The sequence below is a fragment of the Crassostrea angulata genome, chromosome 7 (assembly GCF_025612915.1).
Source record: "Crassostrea angulata isolate pt1a10 chromosome 7, ASM2561291v2, whole genome shotgun sequence".
Classification (NCBI taxonomy): Eukaryota; Metazoa; Mollusca; class Bivalvia; order Ostreida; family Ostreidae; genus Magallana; species Magallana angulata.
Genome location: NC_069117.1, coordinates 43370714 through 43392779, shown reverse-complemented (window position 1 = coordinate 43392779; position 22066 = coordinate 43370714). Strand labels below are relative to the sequence as shown.

Sequence of the window (22066 nt, the reverse complement as noted above, 5' to 3'; positions counted from 1 at the left end):
TAACTTTTTAGAAAGGGCACTATCCAAGCACCCCAGCTTCAGTTAGAAGCTTCAAATGAATTGACGGTTAGCGAGGATCCTTGAACTTTATTTTTAGAAGATTTTCATCTTTTATTCATGCGTGTACCAGTAGCCTGTAAGTATTTCAAAAATTAATTGATAAATCTTGTACTCTTTGTTTTGCTTTGTAATTTTGATTGTTGCACTTATTTCCGAAACCAAAGCAACAGTCGACTTCTGCTTTGGTTTCAGCTGATAGGAACACTAAAACATTCATGTGTCTGGGATTTGAATTTTAAGAACAAACATTTTTTTCTTCACATACCGCTAAAATTGCAGGATTAACAAATCAAATTTCGCGTGTCACCGAATCCACCTGTAAACGTGTTCATGATTCCAATATCCGACCCCGCGGAAATGCTTACAATTCTTGTAACAATTTTGTACAATGTACACTAAAACAGTCCATAGTATGGGGCCACTTCGACCTTTGAACTTAATTTTGCATATATATGCGAGAGTGCTAAGTTGCGAAGGCGAAGGAGCGAAAGTGCGAAGATGCGATATGTTACATGCATAATGATTCAAAATTTATGCAGTACGTTTTGGTAGGGATCACCTTTACACGATTTATTAAGAAACGCCAATAAATTGCAAATAATTCACAAAGGGGGGGGGGGGATGGGGTAGGGAAATGGGCGGAAACCTTTCTTTCTGAATAAAAGAATAATCTTTTAAAATTCTTAATTTGATATAAAAAAGTATTATTCATCGGACGATTTCAAAAACATGATTTAAACAAAATTAAATGAAACGATCGAAATGAGGGAAAATCAAGTTTGAGTTTAACCATTACTATAAGTTCTTAAAACATTTTTGTTCTGTAATCCTTTATGTTTTTGGTTCTTTATATAGCGTAATATATTTGGATTTTTAAAACCTGTACATTAAGTAACCCCGAACAGTTCTTTCTCTCACAGAATGGACAGTTTTCGGATTTTCTCCTTTACTTAATTATATGTACGTTAAAATAATGAAACGATCGAGATTTGGGGGGGGGGGGTGGAGGGGAGTCAAGTTAATTCTTCTATCAGCTGTCTAAAGTATCGTGCCAGCAAAGACTGTAAATTGTCGCGTGGACCAAGGGTGGTCAGTGCCCAAATAAGTAGACTATTGATACAGGACATTGATTGCGCGTCCTAGACGGACAACCGCGACTGTTGATGATCTATAGATCTATGTGTCGACACTGGATGTATCAAATAAAAAAACCCAAAGCCTTCCGTGATCGTATTTCTGTAATTGTTGTCCAAGTGGGTTTGATTTGAAAGAATTTTCTAAAGAAAGTAATGACGAGTTTCTGTTGCTGAGACAGTAAATTCGTGTGATGACTCTTGTGGGCGTTTTTTACTGTCTGTTGAGAATTTTTACGAGCGGTCTGTTCTACAGACGATTTGCTAATTTGTCGCATTCTTCATCGCCATATATAGACTATAGACAAATTATAGAAACTGTACATATACCGGAGAAAAGGCTTTGTTCACAAAATTACAATAATTCATCATGTCCACAATTTTAACGCAGGTATTTCATTGAACACCCCTTTAACCCACCTTTACCCAAATTTACTTAAAATCGTTCCTTTTTAAACGTACAACAAATTGATCACAATTATAGAATTCGAAAAAATTTTCTCGAGCTAGGTCCATTGTTACCAGCGTTGGCGGCCCGCCTTTCACCTTGACGGGCACCTGTTCTCAAAGAATGCGGACATAGTAAAACTCATTGAGAACTTCTGCATGAGAATTGGGACACACGCAGAGCCGGGTACGGTCGAGCCTGTTTCTGATTGGTGGAACGACAATTGCAAACCAAACAACGAGTATTGATTGGCTAGTGGAGATGCGAGCTTTATTTTTTCCCGCACACCTTGCTATAGCAGTGGCTCTGTGTTCGCCGACTTTACGAGTGCCGTCGCTCTCACTATGAAAAAGAATTTTTCGAAGTTTTAGACTTTCCATGGATTTTCAGCTAGATGTGATGAAGGGATTGCCATGGTTTTAGTAGCATCATGTTTGCTCCTGATGCATTTGTTGGGGTTCGGAGCCAAACGAGGTAAGTGCAAAGAGTTTCTGTATTAACTACCCCTATTTCCACCAATTGACGAGCTTTGACAATTAAACTGCTAAGTTAAATCCCATTTCTGAGGGTTGTCACAAGACGTTGAACTTGTGACATCTTTAACAGCTCCTAACAAAAAGTAAAACTGCAACGTTGAAGATATAGGCCAATTAATACATCCAATTAAATTGATGTTATAAATTAAATATAAGATGAGTTGAAAAGGTTTTATCAGAGGTGTGGAGCATTTCAGTGTTGATCAGATAACCCTGACTAGAGAATTGCATTATGCTATGAAAAATTAATAAAACCACCCTTTCATTACTATGAAACTTTTATTGATTTTAAATTGACTTCTCCGAAAGACAAAAGTGTCCGAGGTCAATGCATACATGTAGATAAATATGTACCAAAGCCCACGTCATGCAATCATGTAAATAATGGGATGGTGGGAAACTGGTCAAGTTTATATATACTAACAAGTAAATAAACCAAGGGAAGTTTCTTAATTATAATCATGCTCCAAAGAAAGGTGGAAAAAAGGAAAAGATTTTTGTACTAATGTACGGTATTAGTATTAGAGACTGAAGAAAATGAGGAGAATAAAATGTCTAAATATTGAATTATTGGTATTTTCAAAGAAAAGGCAGGATTGGTATAGACCCGCCCATATGCACTTAATAGTAGGATATGTATATTTAGTTACATTGTAGGACAATTTGTGATGCGCTGCGACTTTATGCATTTGTGTAACAAGATGACAGGAAGATAGGGAACTCGAAAAACATAAATTAATTGAGAATAAAAATGTCAGCGCCAACAAACAGAGTCACAAGGGAGAATTGTAATGGGCAACCCACATATTGTGACATTGAGTTAAGGCAGGAAGAAAGTGCACGAACAAAATAAAAAAAAATGTGGAAGAAAAATTCGATTTTGTCAAACTATACAGAGGGAGGGAAAATTGTGTTAACCTTTGATTTGTTTCAAATAATCACGACCTAGCTAGACTTGATCATTGATTTGAGCAGCTTCTCCGATATGGGCAAGACAGATAATTTATAGTAGTTGCGGGCCCAAGAAGCCTCTAAAAAAATTGTCATGTTTTTCAGCCTAATGTGTCAAAATTACCTTTAACTCATTCAATTATCACTTTACAGATAATATAGAAGATCCTGCGATAGTTCATACTGAATTTTTGCATTATTGAATGTGCGAAACGGACACAGGCATCTGATGTTATATACCTAATACGTATTTTTCTTTAAAAACCCCCCAAAACCTACCTGATTATACTCATAGATTATTAGGTAAGGGAGTACATGTATCTTTTTTAATTATAAGGGAAAAAAAATGTCAGGTGCCTGTGGATCCTTACTATGATAACTTATGTTCTTGTGGAAAAAAAATCATTATCTCCCTCTATGCATTAATTGCTTCCAAATGTAGATTTTGTGTGTCATCTGTAGAATGGGCTCATATTGAAAAGGTGTAGTTAAAAATCTGTACAGTTTATCAAATTCACAATTTGTTTCTTATGAGGATGTCATAACAGCAGCTAGCGTTTACCACTTTAAGTCATGCAACTGTTATAAATTTATCAATACATTTGAAATATTGTTCACTCCATGCACACACATGATAAATTTGAAAATTAAAACATGCAAGTAAGGCAAAACGGTGGCTTATTAAAATATAAGATGCATATAGTTTTCAGATTTAATGTTTTTTTTTCGCATTTTTGTCTTTTATTCATGATGTAGATGAAGATTCTTTATTAACCTTAGGTTAAATTATTGTGTCAGTCTTTCCATTTCTGAGTGTGAATACACAATAAAATACGCACAAGCACCTGCTATTGTATTATAGCTCTATACATGTAGAATTCAATCAGGTTTCTTGTGCTAAATCTCCCATATTCTAAGTATATATACACCTTATTTTTTAGTTATAAAATTTATGATGCTGTTCTGTTTAGAATATATATTCTATGTTATTTTTGTGAATTGAAAACAGCCCCCCCCCCCCCCCCCCCCCCCCGCCCCCCAAAAAAAGGAGTAAATAGGTACATGTATTGACATGAAGACTTAATTTCTAAAACAATAATTCCTTCTTCTTTATTGCAAAAAAAAGTTTGAAGAATTGAATTAGCAGAAAGAAACAAAACGATATGGGCTTCATTTGATACAAAGAAAAAAAAGTATGTGACTGCAGCCAGGCAAGCTTATAAACTGTAAAAGTATAGCCCACTTAAGGCACACAGAACATAAAAGTATTCTCTAGTGGTAGAGTCAATGTGGAATAGCCATGAAAAATGAATGCCATGTCTGTGCTGATCAAAATTAGTGAAACCCAGGTAATCAATGGCAGTTTTCTACCCTCTTTTGCAATCAATTATGGATCATCATTATCGGGGCTGCTCCTTGGAATCTTATATATGATGGTACCTTCCTTTGGAGTAAGGATTACATCACCCAATTGCCTTGACTCAATTTACAATTCTTCATCATGAATGAAAAAAAAAAGGTTTGTCCTTCCTCTGTGAGCCAATGCATGAAGAAATGGCAAAATTTTAATTAATTAAGAAGTTCCTGTTTTTCACGACAGTAGCCTATTGACCTACTTTACTGAAACTGCACATGCGGCAGTGTTTGATTAAATTTTCTTGTTCCATCTCATTGTCAGGTTTTTACAGAAATTGGTTCACTCCCCTATGGAATATGTAATGCTTATTATATGACATAAGACCAGGGGAAATTGACTTGCATAATTGAATATGGGATCGAGAAAAAAACCCCAACCAACATTACATAAAAACATTTTATGTCTGTTTCATTACCATGTTGCAGTGTCCCTTCCTGTGCATCATAACGCCAATCATGTTTAAAGTTGCAGGGCTGCTCCTGCAAATTGTCGTGCAATTAAGTTTATAGGAATAATTTGGTAATGAAAATAATGTTGTTATACATTGGTTACTTTTATGGCTAATTTGATAACTCTGATAAGTTTCCCTTTCTGATTTGGAGAGCCATTAGAATGCTCTCGGAGCATGCCTCTGCCTTTGTTACTCGCATTATCAGGTGTAGCCATCTTTTTTTCAATCCATTCTGTTTGTCATCATGAGGAAATCTTGGAGCTTCAGACCTGTCAGCAACAGTTGTGTTTCTGTAGCAGGTTTGGTGCGAGGGTGATGATGTTGCCTTGTTTTGACACTAATAAGAGTTCTATTAGGGCTGCAAAAACAATCTGTGAATGGCTGTTTAAATTATGGTGTCATCACTTTAAGAAAAAGTAGCAATAAAAAGAAATTATAATCAAATTTTGATGGAGATGTCAAGAATCTCTAAATGTATTGGTAGTGCTAAAAACTGCTTTGACAGTAAGCCATCATTGAATTAGTGAAACCATGGAGAAGGGGTTGATATAAAAATTTAATGCATTGAAGATAGGAGAACTGGGCTATATTACTTAAATTTAATTTCCTAAATCCCTTGCTGATGAAATGGACAGATTAATCATGTGTTTATGTGTTTTACTTTGACCGTCGCATTAATTGATCAGATTTTGCAAACAAATGGTACTGGATTAATACTAACCCTGAAATTCAATAGATTTTCTTTTTTTGTCTATGGTTTATCCAGATTTCAACTGATGCCAATAAGGAATTCATTAATCTTAATTGATAATGTGCCTTATATTTAAGCTTTATTATTTCAGTCACTAAAGAGTGATATTAAAAAATCTGTCTTGATATATTGGCCTGTGAGTCGTATAATGTTAGAAATATTATAATCAAGCAATTTCTGCGAGTTGTGGTCACAGTGTGCTTATCAAACTGTTGACATAAAGAGTATCAAATCGCCCCTGCAAATATTGTGTGTCACAGATTTATATTCCAGGGAAAGGAGAAATTATATGATTATAGCAATATATTGCTTTCTATATCACTGGCTCTGTTTTGCTTCGGTGCAAATATTGACAATTGCATTAAACTGATACAGCTCATCAATACCCTGTAAAAGGGACCTTTGTGCTCCATTATGATGAGGCACGCTGCTATCTGAAGAGGCCTTTTTTCATACTCTGGTGCTCAGACTTTTATGGGTGGGAAATTATAGCTTTCCTCAGGCCTGACACAGTACCAGGAGACATGAAGATGAAATTATTGCAGTCTGCTTGCTGATATTTAGGCATATTTAGGAATTCTTTTTGATAGAATTGCAGGTTATAGTAGATCTCCATTCGGTTGGGATGTGGATGGGTTGTTTTTTAAATGTTATGAAATTGATTATTTTTACGACTGTTTGATGGCATTTTATGGTTTAGAAAGGTACGTTAGGCATTAGCTGATGGCAAAATCAATGTAAAAAGGTATTTAAATTTTTAACCATCTCCAGAGAATAATGATGATGCAATAATTATTTTTTTGCCCACATTATCTGGTTTTCAGAGCTAAGAGAATTACAGTATTCAAGTTATCTGCTGTTTTGGATGAATTTTACTTGGACTCAATCATAATGTGTGGGTTATTGCATTATTACAAACATATTGTACAGAATGTCTCTTTTCCTTCAGTTCAGTTTGAATGGTTTGTCCAGGAAAAATAATTTACAGTTATTTATCCTAGCGTAGAGCGATGGCAGGAACTTGCTATAACCCTCCATTTTACAAACTGATCCCATAGGAAATTAATTTTCACACACAGATGCTCAACTGCCTCATAGATCACTAGCTATCTTCTATTAGCTAATTTACAGTCTGTATCAGAGGGCAGAGAAGCTAAGTCCAGTTCAGAAATCCAGCTCTTTGACCATATTCTGCCGGAGACATCAGAGGTAATCCAACTGAATAAAAGGGAAGAGGGCCGAGGGGCATTTTGGTTGCTCCTCAATGGTCCTCAAACAAAAGTTTATACTAGTACTGTAAACATGCATAGTGGTAGAGCTCATCTTAATCATGTGTAATAATTCAATTCTTTACAATGGATAATCAGAATAATGCTTTCAATTTGATAACCCTACAGGCATTTTTTATTTATTGCGAAAATGTTTTGTTTTTTTCCAATTTAAAACTTTGAGATATTACCACCCCCTCTAAATATTACACGGTTAAGAAAATATTTGTCTTCATAGTCCAACCCTTATAGCAGACAACAAAATGTTCCAATGCAGACATTTTATATTTGTTTTCTCTCAAAAGAATGTGTTTTTTTTATGAATTGCTCTTCGAGGTCAGCAATTCGCCTTGCTTGTGTTAGACAGTGCTTTTGGTTCAGAGCAGGCCAAAGTTATTGTTGTTTCATTAGTGTGTATGTTTCATGTTACTTGCTTCAAAGCATATAGAGAAATAAAATAAAGGATCTTTATGGGCGTTGTAGCATAGGATGACATAAGGTGTACTTCTCTTGTACCAGTAGATAGTAAAACTTTATGATGGTCTAAAAGGGTATGTACCATAAGTCTGAATCAGATCAAAAAACATTGCATAATGTGATCAACAGTCAGCCACATATTGTGGATTTTGCTTTGGGTTGCCTCTTTTATTGGAAGTGCAGATGAAATCCTAAGAGACCTTGTGGCAGGGAGGGTGTCATGCAAAGGTTTTCTAAAATGAAACACAATTTTAATCAGCAATGTTATTCGTTTGTTCTAGGATCATTATCAGCTGGTTATTATGACCAGAATAGCTATTATCTGCATGTTCCTGAAATATATATCCATTTGTAGTATTCTTTTAGTACTTCTGTTTCAATTAATTTGTCAGTGGTAATATTACGTAAAACATTATTAACGCTTTTGCTTCATTTGATGATCCCTTGAAAGTATAAAAATGCTGAAATAAAGTGTAATTTGAGAAATATTTCAGTGAATCATTAAATATGGATATAGGAGTCAATTAATTTACCAGTAAATAATTAAGAGTATAGATAATTAAGATGAAGCACTTGTACCTTTATTTGATATACTGTATGCCTGCTAAGTGTAAAAATATACTTTAACTATATTTTGCCCTTCACACTTACTTTTGCTATACTTTTACTGATTAAAGAAAAGTAAGGGGAAAAAACCCTATTAAAATTGTTTCATAAACTTCTATAAACCTGATATTAACTGTATTTGATGCTGTGAAACATGTCTGCTTGAAATCAACCTGCATGCTGTATTTGGTTGCAGTTTGTCAGGAATGCGAGCTCTTTCCATTCTGTACTTCATATTTCACATCAATATTTCATGCGTTTCTTTTCCCGGCTAGTGCTGTTTACTAAAATATCATCATAAGTACAAAGTTAATGGCTATACACAGCTAGCGTCATTCATCATTCATAATACATGTATATCGTATGGATGGACCTGGATTGACCCAGTCTAATAAATGATGTAGAGAGGGAAACAATGGAGACTGCCTATTTCATTAAATTGTCCTACCTGTTTTGCAATTATTTGAAATTTGCGTGCAGGGTTTGCGACTCGTGAGCTACCTTAAACTTTTTTGTAACAGGTCAATTTCACTGTAGTTATACATCAAAATCCGTCAGGGGAGACGTTTTTTTTAAATGGAGATTGTTCAGATTTGCGCTGGTTTAGAATTCCACATAACATCACTATGCATCAGTTGTCTTGGGAATTTTTATGGCATAGGGTATTTGCCAATCAAATGATTTGTCATATAATGACTTTGGGAAGGGAAATGAACTTGATAATGAACAGTCACAATTTTAAGTCATAACTTTCTTTTACTTCAACCATCCTAGAAGGAGAATCGTCAAGTAGGAAATAATCAAAACAACTTTTCTTTAAGTGATTTGACATTGATAATGACAATGAACTAATGATTGTCATATCTAAACTTTAAAATGTACCAACAGGAAAAACAGCTTTGATGGCTTCTGTAAGGAAGTTTAGTAACATCAATATATAATCTCTTGTGAAAATTGCAAGTTTCCCAAAGAAATCACCCCAAAGTGTAAATTGAATCATCCTCTCTTGAATGTTTTGTTCTCTTTAACTGCTTTGAGGACCTCTTGGATTCATGTTGTCTCCTTTCTAATGGAGTTTGGAGATTGCTGTCACTGTCTGAAGAAACACGGCTTATGTTGACCAATTAATATCATTTAAGTTCTTGTCTGCCTGGCAATGGACAAGTCCAGCTCAGATGGTCGGGCAATCACAAGAAACGGTCCAGAGATTAAGTGGCATGTCAATGGAGACTGAAGGTTTCTTTTGGCAGAAATTGATCTCCGCTGTGCCCTGAGATGATCTTGTGATCAACTATTCATGAAATATCAAGCAGCCAGGCAGAATCAATGGCTTGTCCAATGAGATGGTCATCTGATATTTTACTGTCTATAAGTGATGAAATGCAACAAAAAATCATACAGATTTGTCAGATTCTATGATTGGTTATCCAAATTGGATTCCGGAGCAAAGATGCAGATTCGTAATGAAACTGTGTAAGTCTGATTTAGAGTAATACAAGCTCATTCATAAAAAGGCGGATTTATATGTATCTGTAATTTATATGCATCTGTAAAACATTATATCTGATTGATATCAAGATGCAATATGCTGGAGAAATGGTTTCCAAAGTTGTGTATAAATCCCGTGGGCACTGAATAACCTGTTTAGATGTATGCTCCAGTCAGAAGATATTGACCTCAGGTCTGCAAAACAGACAGTTTTTGGAGTATCATGGGGTTTGATGCTTTTGGTCATTGTCTGCTCAGATTTTTATGTAGACTTGTTAAACCCAGTGCCAGTTATATATACATGTATTACAGTATATAGTATTGATCCCTTATATTTTCAAATTGAAGTACAGTTGAACTTCGATATTTCAAACACTGATATCTCGAATACATTGGATATGTGGAAGTGATTTGCAAGTCCCAACCACATATTTTTAAAGTATTTAAATACCCTTGATATCTCAAATACTTGGATATTTTGAAGATTTTATTAAACAGTCCCATTTAGTTATAGATAATGAAGTTTGACAATAATAGTAAGTTTATTTGTGCAGGTTTAGTTTACTCTCTTGTTCTGACATTTTTTTTAAAATCACACTTTTAAAAAAGGTAATTATTATAAATGTGTAAAACTGTATCTTTAATTGTTTTCTTTAATCTTTTATAAAGATAAGTATACCTTATGTTGAATTAGCCCAGATTTGATTTCTTGCAATGGGAATGAATAGAGCAAAAACTTAAACAGGGACTAAAATAATCATGTACAAATAAATGATGTGGATGAGGATAATCTTAGATGTTGATTTACTGCAATGATTTAATAAAAAGTGAACAAATTGTTCAGATCTGTTTCTTTTATATATGTCCATAGACAGACAGTCATAGCCTTCACCTATCTTTAAAGAGTGGAGGAAAGCCAGATCTTACTTTCTTATAGAGAGAATAACCTTGTTCACAAATAACTGTATGCTGTACAGTGAAACCTGTTTAAGCCAACGGCATACTTTAGTTAGAATATGAGAGCTTATTGATGAATTGGACATGTCAGATTGGTTAAATCATTAGACTATGTAAAAATTATTGAGATTGTGGATCAGAATAGAGAGTGAAAAGGATTACGGAGGTGTCATTGCATGGAGGTTAGACTGTACTGGCATTTTTCAAGCAGCAGGCTAGAGCTTTTCCCATGTAAACAAATTGAATCCCACTCAAAATACAGAAGATTGCATAATATGTTTATCAATTTTTATTCATTATTAATTCTAGAAATGGGATGTTTTAAAAAATCTCATGTTTTAATTGGTGTTTGTATATGATGTATAGAGATGTAAGCAATTGAAAGAGTGTGTAGTGTTTGAAATATTTAAGTTTGAATCTTTTAACCAAATTACATTTGTGTTTATGTTTGGTTTGATTTTCTCACCATTGATCATTGTTCAATCCGCTGTCAATTTGTGCATCAGGATCAATACTGGTACTTATATATACCAGTATGATGTCTGCATGTAACTTGGTTAGAGATACTTGGCATTATAGAAATTTGCTACAGAATTCTTTCAGGACATGAATCTGAAAATTTCATTTGAACCATGACAATTGGATAATCCAATGAAATTCAGTAGCAGTCTAATGAATTATTTTGTACACTGACAGTGGAAAATTGCACCATGATCTTTAACTATCAATGGATGATCTTGAATTATCACTTGCATATAATCCCTTGCAGTGACATTGCATATGTTACTAAAGACCAAGGTTAGAGTCTCTGTGAATTCACTGGTATCATCTTTGCGTCTTTAACCAATATGAGCATAAAAAACATTATATATCCTGTAGTCTTATTGTAGATATTTTAATTACCAATGACAAAAAATGAGGATCAAATAAAGTCAGTCGGTTCAGGATGAGCCATTGTATGCAGCAGCAGGTGATGTAATACAGAATTATTCCGATGTCCCGCGTCCTTGCTAGTACCTTTGTTTTATGGATCTGCATTTTACATTGCCGACATGCATCTAGTAGTTTATGAGCAGGATGTCTGTGTCAAGAACACAGAGTTGGTACAGACCCTGAAACGTGCTACTACACCAGTTGCACGGTTCGGTTCGTTACGCTTTATGAACGGTACGGTTCGCTTTGTGAACGGTACGGTTCGTTTTGTGAACGGTACGGTTCGCTTTGTGAACGGTACGGTACGCTTTGTGAACGGAACGGTTCGCTTCTTGCACGGTACGCTTTGCTAAAAATAGCTGCACGCTTTGTGAACGGTTTGCGCGCTTTATTAATGAGGTAGGCGTGGCCTGAACGCTTTGATTTTTCTCCATATAATTTTGTTTAGTTTTTGCCCGATCTACTTCAGCAAGGTGGTAATTATGACAAGAATTTTTCTTTTTTTATATGATATATTACAAAAGAATTTCAATCGATCTATTTAAAATCAGAACGTCCATCCGTTCCCCCGTTTTTGATACGTTGCGTGAATCGTGTACTTGGTGACAACTGGGAAGCGGGGGTAATTTTAATTTTGATCAGTCTGTTATTATTAGTATTTAATTTAGATTAATGTAATCATTCAGATAGATTAAAAGAACTGTTTGACTTTAATCCGATATATTTTTGTTAATTCAGCGAGCTGTCGATAATTTTACAGAGCATCTTGAGTTTTTATTTCTATACATGTACTTGAGTTGAAGTCATTAAATACTTCTAATCCATTTAAAATTGCTATAACAAATTGCCCCGACTTTATTCCGATATTTTTTTAGTTTAGTTTCCTTTATCGTTGTCTTCATTCTCGGCTAGTTTTTATTATTCATAATTCGTATGATCATTCTTTATTGCGTACTACTGCAGTACTATTGCCGATCGCCGATTGCCTTAGTGAATAGACGATGTAAAATTAATGGATAGATAAGAAATCTTGAAATCAACTGTTATATAGTTTTTTGACACGAATTTTTATTCATTTAAATATTAATTCTATGATTTTCTGCACTTGTTTGTATACATAGATCATACCTACATCTAACCCGTCATCGCCTCTCTTATCTGAACTAAGATCGCGTGTATAGTCAAAATATGACTATTAGTTTTTGTTTTTCCGTTAAACTATACATGTTCATGTAACATAATTCATACGATATGTACACAACTGGATATACACAACAAGTCAATAACTTTTATTTATATAATGGCGATATTTATCATTCTGTTGAACAAGTGTCCGCTCTTCACTGTATGCATGCGATTAAGCTGACGTTTTACAAATGCTGACTAACCTGTTTATTAGGGTTTTCCGTTTTTCAACGGAAAACCCTTCTGTTATTCTACTGTTTCTTATTATTATTTTTTTTTTTTCCCGCAAATTTTGTGCACGAGATTTCTCGAACATTTTTTGTCTGATTGCTATGAAACTTTCAGGGTATGTAGATGATATTAATATCTCTAGACGTTTTTTTCAAATTTTTAAAATTCACTTCCGGTTATGATTTATTGCCCTTTAATTGAAAATTGGGGGGTCTTTTGTCCAGAGTTGATCTCGGAAACTACAGATGATAGATGCATGAAATTTGGCGAAATTGTCGGTAACATTTTATAATTTTGCTGGCATGAAAATTTTGGTAATTTCTTTGTTAGTTTTTGAGCTATTTGTTGCCAAAGTTTAAGATTTTTTCGGGGCTGAAATTTTGTTGTTTTTTGTATTATAACCTTTAAACTAAAAATATTTTGTTAATACATATAGAACAAAAGTTGTTTAGAATAACGAGAGCTTTCATTTAAAATTAAGAAAAAAGGGCTGGCCCCTATAATTAGGGGTCAGCAGCTCATACACGTATTTTTCTGATAGCAAAAATCGTTATCATTTTATGAAAAAAAATTAATTTAGTTATTGTTAATATATTAAATAATGTCATTTGGTATCAAATTAAACAAGTTCTGTCCTATATTTTGTTTCAAATTTCATAAAACAAATATGTGAGAATCGTACATGAACGAGTTAATATGTCTACATAGACACACAAGCGAACAAATGCCACATTAAGGCCCAGGCATTTACTGCATTACGTTGTGTTGCGTCTTAGATAAATTGTTGTGATTCAATTTCATTTTTTTCATCTATATCATTTATGAATTCAATGAACACACATTATTTAAACGTTCTATGTGCAACTATTTGTCGGGGCGCCCCTGTTTGTGACCTCCGCGCGCGCGCGCGCCGAATGTAAACAGTAACGAACGGCATTGTAGAAAAGAGAGAGCCGTAATGCAGAAGAGAAGTTGTGTATTCTTTCGGTGTACACATGCATTTTCAATTTGCTGTGAAACATATGAACATGCACAGGGAACAATACTACATATTTGTTTAAGGAGGATATTTTTCTCGTGTGAATCGTTTACGAGGAAATTCTGACAGCCACACTTCTGTCGACGATCAGCCGTTGATAAGCTACGAGTAATAAAGGAGAAAAGATGGACATTAAAGTGTGTGATTTATGTGGATGTTACTGAAGAAGGTGAGGCTTTTACTCCTTTTAAAGTTTCTTGTTAACTGGTTAAAATTTAGTATATAGTATAGATGTACATGTAAGTACGTGCACACTGTTAGATGTTTTTGTTATGGTGTGGGTGTTTGTTTACTAACGTGTAATTTTTACATGTTTCATGGGTGTTTAGACTCGCTCGAGGTTCATGGGGGACTGGAAAGGGTGACTGAATTTATCTATTTAAAAAAATAACAGATTGTAAATTTTCAACTCAAAATTCAAAGCAGGGTCTAATTAGAAACATATCATATATTCTTGTGCAGAGGACTCCAAATGTAGTCATGAATACCCTGTAGACATAACTTCAAGTAAATAAAATTGTATACTTCAGACTTCAGAGTTAAAACATGACTTTAATATCTTTATGATGCCGATCATTGTATCATTAAAGAAGTTTAGCAGACCAACGGGTACCCGGTACATGTACTTGTACATGTAGGTTACAAGTTAGAACTATGCCTACCATTCTACCAGTTCACATAATTTTTCTTGTTTAGCAGTTATGATGTGTACTTAAATTGTCCTTGTTAATGTTTTAAATGTAATTTTTTATTCTCTTTTTTTAATCTGACTACTGGCAGTACTGGCGTGCGAGCAGTTCTCGCCGAGGACCATTTCTCGCTGGTGCACTGTTACATCATATTTTCGTATATAATTTTATGTGTTGATAAAATGACGTAACAATGCACTGGTGAGAAATGGTACTCAGCGAGAACTGATCGCACGCCAATATTGATTAATTACAGACAAAAACTGAAGGTTGCGAGTGTTATTTTTAATTGAACAACATTGTTTAAAATAATTCTTTATATATGTGACGATCAGACCGGTTTGAGTACCAGTGCCAGATAGCTCAGTTGGTAGAGCACCTGACTAGAGATTCAGGGGGCCCAGGTTCAAATCCCTTCATTATTTCTCCCATCCTGTTACAATATTGGTGTTGTGACCAACCCCTGGAACTAACAGGTTAACTCGATCCTGCCAGGGATGATCTTCGAGGGTGAAGATCATTTAAGGGGGAGGAATGTGACGGTCAGACTGGTTTGAATACCGGTGCCAGATACATGTAGCTCAGTTGGTAGAGCACTTGACTAGAGATTCAGAGGGCCAGGTTCGAATCCCACTTTGTTCCGTCGTTATGTCTTTCATCTTTTACATATACATGTATATCAGATATATGACAGATGATTAAGGTCATCACATGTTTTGCAAGATGCAATAAGTGTTAAAAACCTTTACTTTACAACAGAATACATTTAAGTGAATATTTATGTTTCTTGTTATTATTTGGTGTGGTTTTCTTGACAGTGTCGCATAAACAATTTACCCGCTCCTAAAACACAAACTTTCTTTTTGTGGATTCAGCTTACCGCTGATTGGCTGCTGTTGCAGCAGACAAATAAGATATGCACGCACAAAACACAATGAACTTATCAGAGAATGAGTTGAGTTTATTTAAACTGTTGGAATTTGGGTATTTTTTTTTAAAATGTATACTTGTGACAAAACATATATGTGGTACATACAGCTGTAGCTTTATGAAGAAAATTTTGGTTAGACCATATATACCTATCATGCAAGTAAATGTTATTTACAAAAAACTTGCAATTTATGGCGCACGAAATATACGCTAGTTTTATAAAGATTGACATACATGTAATGTACCACATTCTTTGAAAAATAATCTATTAAAAATTCTTCATTAAGTTTACTCATACATGTTTTATGCTTATTACACGTAGTATTGTTTTTAAAACATGTAATTTATAAGAAAATAAACAAAAACCCTCGCTAAATTTATTTGCAAACAAAAAATACACAGTAGAATTGATAAAAAATGGTATGCCAGAAGCTAATACCAGTACATGTACTTTGACGCTGTTCGGTGGGTAATATACGTTTGTAGTTTACGAATTGAAATATTGACTGTTGCACTACAAGTACGGTAATAAACTCTCTCTCTCTCTTTCTCAATTTGATAAGTGTTTATACCTATGAAAATTTTTGTAATATTATACAAATACAAATACAAATATTTTATTGGCACAAACACAATTACAATAATTGGCAAAGGCCCATTGAATATATAAGAACATCATTGTATGTTTACAATAGTTGCATGTACAGTATATATATTTTTACTGATCTATATAGATCAGTTTAACATTTCCTTAGACTAATTGACATCTGTGTTCAAAGCAGTCATTAATGAATTTAACAGTAATATTTAAAATAGTATGTATTTCACTATTTAAACATACATGTAAAATGTATCTTTCTTTGTCCAAGTTATTGGCAATATTTATTTTACTTATCTTATAAAAATTACTAAAATAGCTGTTCCTTAGATGAGAATAGGCTTTACATTGAAAAAGAAAATGAGTTTCATCTTCAATTGCACCAGTTTTACAAGCATTACAATATCTTTCATTCCTAATTGTGGCATTATATCTACCACTTTCAATTGCAAGTTTATGTGCACTTAATCTTATTCTACTAATAGAGGATCTCTCAGATCTTTTCCTGAGTATATCAACATAAGGACTTCTTTTTCTCATATATAATTTTTGAAAAAATGAAAGTTTTTCTGAACTAAAAATTTTTGATGATTGCTCTTGGATACATTGGTCAATGATTCTTTGCTTTATGTTTGGTAAAAAGTGTTGGATTGTGCTTTTATAATTACTAATGTTTGAGAATCCCAAATTGTCTAGGATGCCATAAATTTTCTTAGTCCAGGAATTGGAATTGATCGTTCCCTGATATTATTTAAATGCCAAAGAATTAGATGTTATCAAGTGATTCCAATATTCAATGCTTGAGAATGAGATTTTAGACCAAAGTGGTAACCTGTTTAATTCTGCCAAACAACCAGCATTAGATGCTTTGCAATGTAATCCAAGTATATCTTTAAGAAATTTTACATGAAATTTTTCGATAACTGAAATATCTTTCAATGAGAGATCCACTCCCCATATTTCACAACAATAAAGAAGTACAGGAAGTACAATAGAATCAAAAAGTTTTTCTAAGAGCTTACATGGATTATCAATACCAATTATTTTTTTCATTTTAAAATATGCTTTTCTGGCCTTTTCAACAAGCACAGATGTTGCTAAATTAAACTTCCCATTACTTTTCAATACAATACCCAAATAACAGTATTTTGATACAACTTGCATAATATTTCCATTGAAAGTGAAATTGATGCTTTGATGTTTACTATTTGAGTTAAAAACCATGATTTTAGATTTATCAACATTGACTTGTAATTTCCAATTTGAACAATAGTTGTAAAGAATATCTAAACTAGTTTTTAAACCACTTTTGCTCTCTGATAAAATAACAATATCATCAGCATAAAGCAGACAGTTTACATTGAGATTAGTCACTGACAATACCATCAATAAATATATTGAAAAGTGTAGGGCTAAGAACATCCCCTTGTTTGACACCACATTCAGAGTTAAATATTTTACCTAACCCATCAGAAAATTTTATCCTACTGGTTGTGTTGCTGTACATGGAAAAAAGAATATTAAATAATTTTTGAGAAATATTAGAGTTAAGGAGCTTATAAAATAAACCTTCTCTCCATACAGTGTCAAATGCTTTTCTAAGGTCAATGAAAGCAGCATATACTTTTTTACTTTTATAATGGTCAATGATAGTTTTTATAGAGAACAAGTGGTCTGATGTTCTACAGTTTTCTTTGAAGCCAATTTGATTTTCACTTATAAGTGACATGGACTTTACAAATTCAAGTAACCTAGTATGTATTATTCTATTGAAAAGTTTTCCAAGATTTGAGGTAATTGATATACCTCTGTAATTGCTAGGGTCAAGCCTATTTCCAGATTTATGTAACAAAACTAAATAACTCTCATTCCAACTTTGAGGAAATGTACCAGAATTTAGTATAAAATTAAACAATTTTCCCAAAGAATTTAACATTAAATAACCTCCATGTTTTAACATTTCATTTGCTATCATATCTGTAGATGAGCTTTTCCCATTTTTCAGAGATTTTAAGGCAGTATTATGACTTGATATGCAAATTTTTGATCTTGTACTGCCTAAATGTTATGTCATGTATTGGGATATGTCATACTTATTTCACTGCATGGTCAGTGTATTTTTTACAGAAATACTATGCATATGTTAATGTAAACACAGCTATTACTAGTACATGTATGTAAACACAGCTAATTATTTTTTTTATTTATTTCAGCTCAAAACAGACTCTTGTTACCACATGGCTTTTACCGGTACCTGTTGATTCTTGTGGGTCAGCTCCTGAGATTAACCTGTCACCTCTATCCACATGCATATTCCTTGTTTTCTACAGACTATTTACTGGTAATTCAAATTAAATCCGATAATGCATGAACAATAATGGAACTTGAAGAAAGCATCATGCCATGTTGTGGTTTGTGTTTGATAAGAAATTATGAAAACAAAATTAAGGCTGTTTAAAGAAATTCATAATTGCTGTGAAAACTTGTTTTTCAATTAAAGTATACAATTATGTTTCCTTTATTTTTTATTTCATAAAGATATTTAGATGTGTTTACATAATTGAACCCCCCCCCCTCTATTTAATTGTCTGCATTAAGATTACATGTAGGATATGTAAATGTACATTTGACTTTGAAATAACATCTGCTATGATAATTACTTTTGAAATGAACAAGAAACAACCTATTTCTACCTTTCTAAGGTATATATGCATAAAAAAGTAGAAAAACATGTCAAATTTGAACATTTTTCATTGAAATCAACACTGTCTCCAGCTACCTGGGTGTGTTTGAATTTAATTCTAATTTAAGGCAGATGTCTAACTTGTAGGTTGTAACTTACTGTTTTAGCATGGTTAGAAGAAGACTAGAAATCAGAATAGATTAGATATTCATTAAATATGATTGTTAGCTTACTTTTTTCATGAAAACAAGAAATCACAAGCAGGACAGCTGTCTATTTGTTAATTAAAATGGTACAGATCATACAATAAACAAATAAAGATCACATTTTAGGATCATTGATGATTGTTTTCAAATATGTGTGAGAAATGACTCAAGGAAATTGCCACATGTTTCATAAAATTAGGTAAAACATTTCAAACCATGACTTTTTATGAAAATCAAAAGATTGGGGGGTGGGGGGGTATACATGTAAGGGTATTTCTATGATGTGAAGCTTTTATCATGATTATATCATGTAGGCATATGTTGTATTGAATAAGGTTTCTTTTTAAAGGTGGTTGAACAAAAGTTGACCTCTAAAAGGTCAGATAAAGATGTTTTACTATGGAGAACCCTGTAAATCTGTGTTTACTAAAGGGAATTGGAAATGGTGGGTTCACTTAAATGGCCATATTTTTATTAAACCTCAATGGAATTGGCAATATGTGGTATTCTTTTTCTCAGAATTGCATTAGCTTTCTTATTCTAAGACAAACCGTCTTTTCATAAAAATGTTAGTGTACTAAGTTAAAGATACAAGGAACAGTTTCGGATAAAGTACCGTCAATATTTTTGTAAAATTGAGAGTGACTGTACTTGAAGGTTTATCATTGTTGTGTAGATTCATGAAATGAATTTTAATGATTATCAATAGTTAGAGGGATGTCTCTTGTTGGAATTGGTAAGCAATATTAAGGCCCCTAATTTTAAGTACATGAGAAGCAGAAATAAACTGTGAAACTTGCGGCTATGACAGATATGTTGACTTTACAGTGAAATTGAAGGTTACAAACGGGAGGTTATATAACATGAAATGTAGGTGGATGGGATATTATATGCCTATTTAGTATTTACTGGGTATGAGGACAATAGCAAGTTTATTGTCCCCCAAGACAGCAAATATTTAATGAGGCAAAGCCAAGGGAAATAGTTGCTGTGGAATAGGACAATAAACTTGCTATTGTCCAAATAGTCAGTTAATTGGTATTTCATTATACAGAAGAAAACTTTATTTGTCAGCGATGCAGAATTTCTTGATGATAAACAAATTAGAGTTAAATTAAACTTTGTATTTAATGCGGCGATCTTATTAGGTCAGAGGTGTTCCGAGTTTAAGGTGATATGGGACACTTCTATGTTGTGACGTATTGTTTATCGAAATAAACAATAAAATAAAGTGTAATTATATAAGTACATGAAGTTTCTTCTCAAAAATGGTCACCTAACTCCTTAGCACAGTGGGTTAGAGGGTTTACTAGGAACCTGTAAGTCATGAGTTCGAATCCCGCTGGGGTTTTTACAATTTTTACCTTTTCAAATATTTTTAAAAGCTATTTTTTGGTTAAATATTGTAAAATTTGAAAATTCTAAACCGGTGAAAAGTTTTCAATTATATAGTACTTTAATCCACATTAATATCGACAGATGTCCCATACCACCTTAAAAAGGAGGGAAATCAAATTCTGCTAATGAATGGTTTTGATGACTATTCACCATGGGCAGATAGCATGGATACTATTTTAGATAAAAAGGCATGTTTATGCGGGCGCCTTCTAGTGATCAATTTGTCGGTCTGTCCATCCGAGATGGCTTGACAGGAGCATAGCTTCTCTCCCCTTGGCCCAATCTGGCTCATACCTCATCCACAGGGTTCCTTTGGTTGAAGGATGTGCGGTGACCTTGAACCATGTTTTTAGGTATAAGGTTAAGGTCATAGCAGAATTATATATATAAAATCCTTGTCTGGGGCATATCTTTTTTCCCTTTGGTCCAATCTGGCTAATACTCACAGAGTGTCTCTATGGTTAAACGATGTGCAGTGACCTTGCATGAAATTTCTAGGTAACGGGTGAAGATCATATCGGATCATGCAAAAATCCTTTTTTGAGAGCATATATAATTTCTACTAACCCCTATTTGGCTCAGACTTCACATAAGCAGAGCTTTTGAGTAAAGGGTGAAAGGGTGTGTAGTGACCTTGAACCTATTTTCAGTGAAAAGAAACTGTGAAGGTCATATCAGAATTATATTTTTAAAAATCCTTGTCCGGAGTATATCTTCTCTCCCTTTGCTCCATTCAGCCTCATACTTTACCCACATGATACCTTTGTTCAAAATATATGCAATGACCTCGAATGATATTTGTAGATGAAGAGTCAAGGTCATATCAGATCACACAAAAATCCATATTTTAAGAGCATAGATATACTCTCCTTTTAGCCCTTATTTGGCTAATATTTTACCTTTACAGAGTTTATTGGTTAATGGCGTGCAGTGACCTTGAACCAAGTCTGTCAATGTGAAGGTCATAGCAGATCTTTTTAAAATTAGTTTTAAATAGTAGATTATTTTCCAAATATGCTTAATCTTGGTCAGATTGAACAAAAATGCATGTATGTTAGGGGGAATGAAATTGAATTAAAAGTTCTATGATAGCTGGAAAAATTTCAAGTTATAGGTCAAGGTCAAAGCAGAATTCTCTGAAATAACATAAGCGGGGCCCTTTGAAATGTTCACCATTTCAATGTTGTCTGGTTCATAGTAATTTTACATAGAAAATATTCACAGAAGTACAGTAAAGTAAACTTAACATCGATAAGTTTCTGACAATTAATGACGCAACGAGCACACAGTACGAAAGGTCAACCTTTTGAAAAGAGGTGAAGAGGAAAAGTTGCTCAGAATTATGTTTTAAACAAAATTGATTTTTTACATAAATTTTAATTTTGCATTCTGGGTTAAGAAAAAAGATGTTAGTTCAAGGTAAAGTAAACTTGTACCTAAAATGAGGTCAAATTTGTTAAGTCGTACTTAAACACATTGGTTTTTTTTGTTAAGTCGTTCTTGAAATGGTTAAGGGTTTTTGGTTAAGTCGTACTTAAAAACATTCGGATCATGTTAAGTTGTACCAAGAATCATTCGATTTTTTTTTATCTTTTTGTACTTAGGTTTCTTTGTTACTAGATTAAGAACTC

The 22066-nt window shown here is 33.6% G+C and overlaps 1 protein-coding gene and 1 pseudogene across 4 annotated transcripts in view; one reads left to right on the top strand and one right to left on the bottom strand.

The window, feature by feature from the left end:
* Positions 1 to 1917: 1917 nt before the first annotated feature.
* Positions 1918 to 22066, top strand: part of LOC128156095 (protein turtle homolog B-like) — a 62972-nt gene continuing 42823 nt past the window's right edge. For 3 of the 4 annotated variants that reach the window (XM_052818097.1, XM_052818098.1, XM_052818096.1), the window contains exon 1: positions 1919 to 2115. In XM_052818097.1, the coding sequence (XP_052674057.1) occupies positions 2055 to 2115 (61 nt within the window). In that variant the 5' untranslated portion in view covers positions 1919 to 2054. Of the gene's footprint in view, positions 2116 to 22066 lie in introns of all 4 variants that reach the window. The other variant, XM_052818095.1, reaches the window with a different exon arrangement.
* On the bottom strand, positions 14880 to 18344 carry LOC128156098 (uncharacterized; annotated as a pseudogene).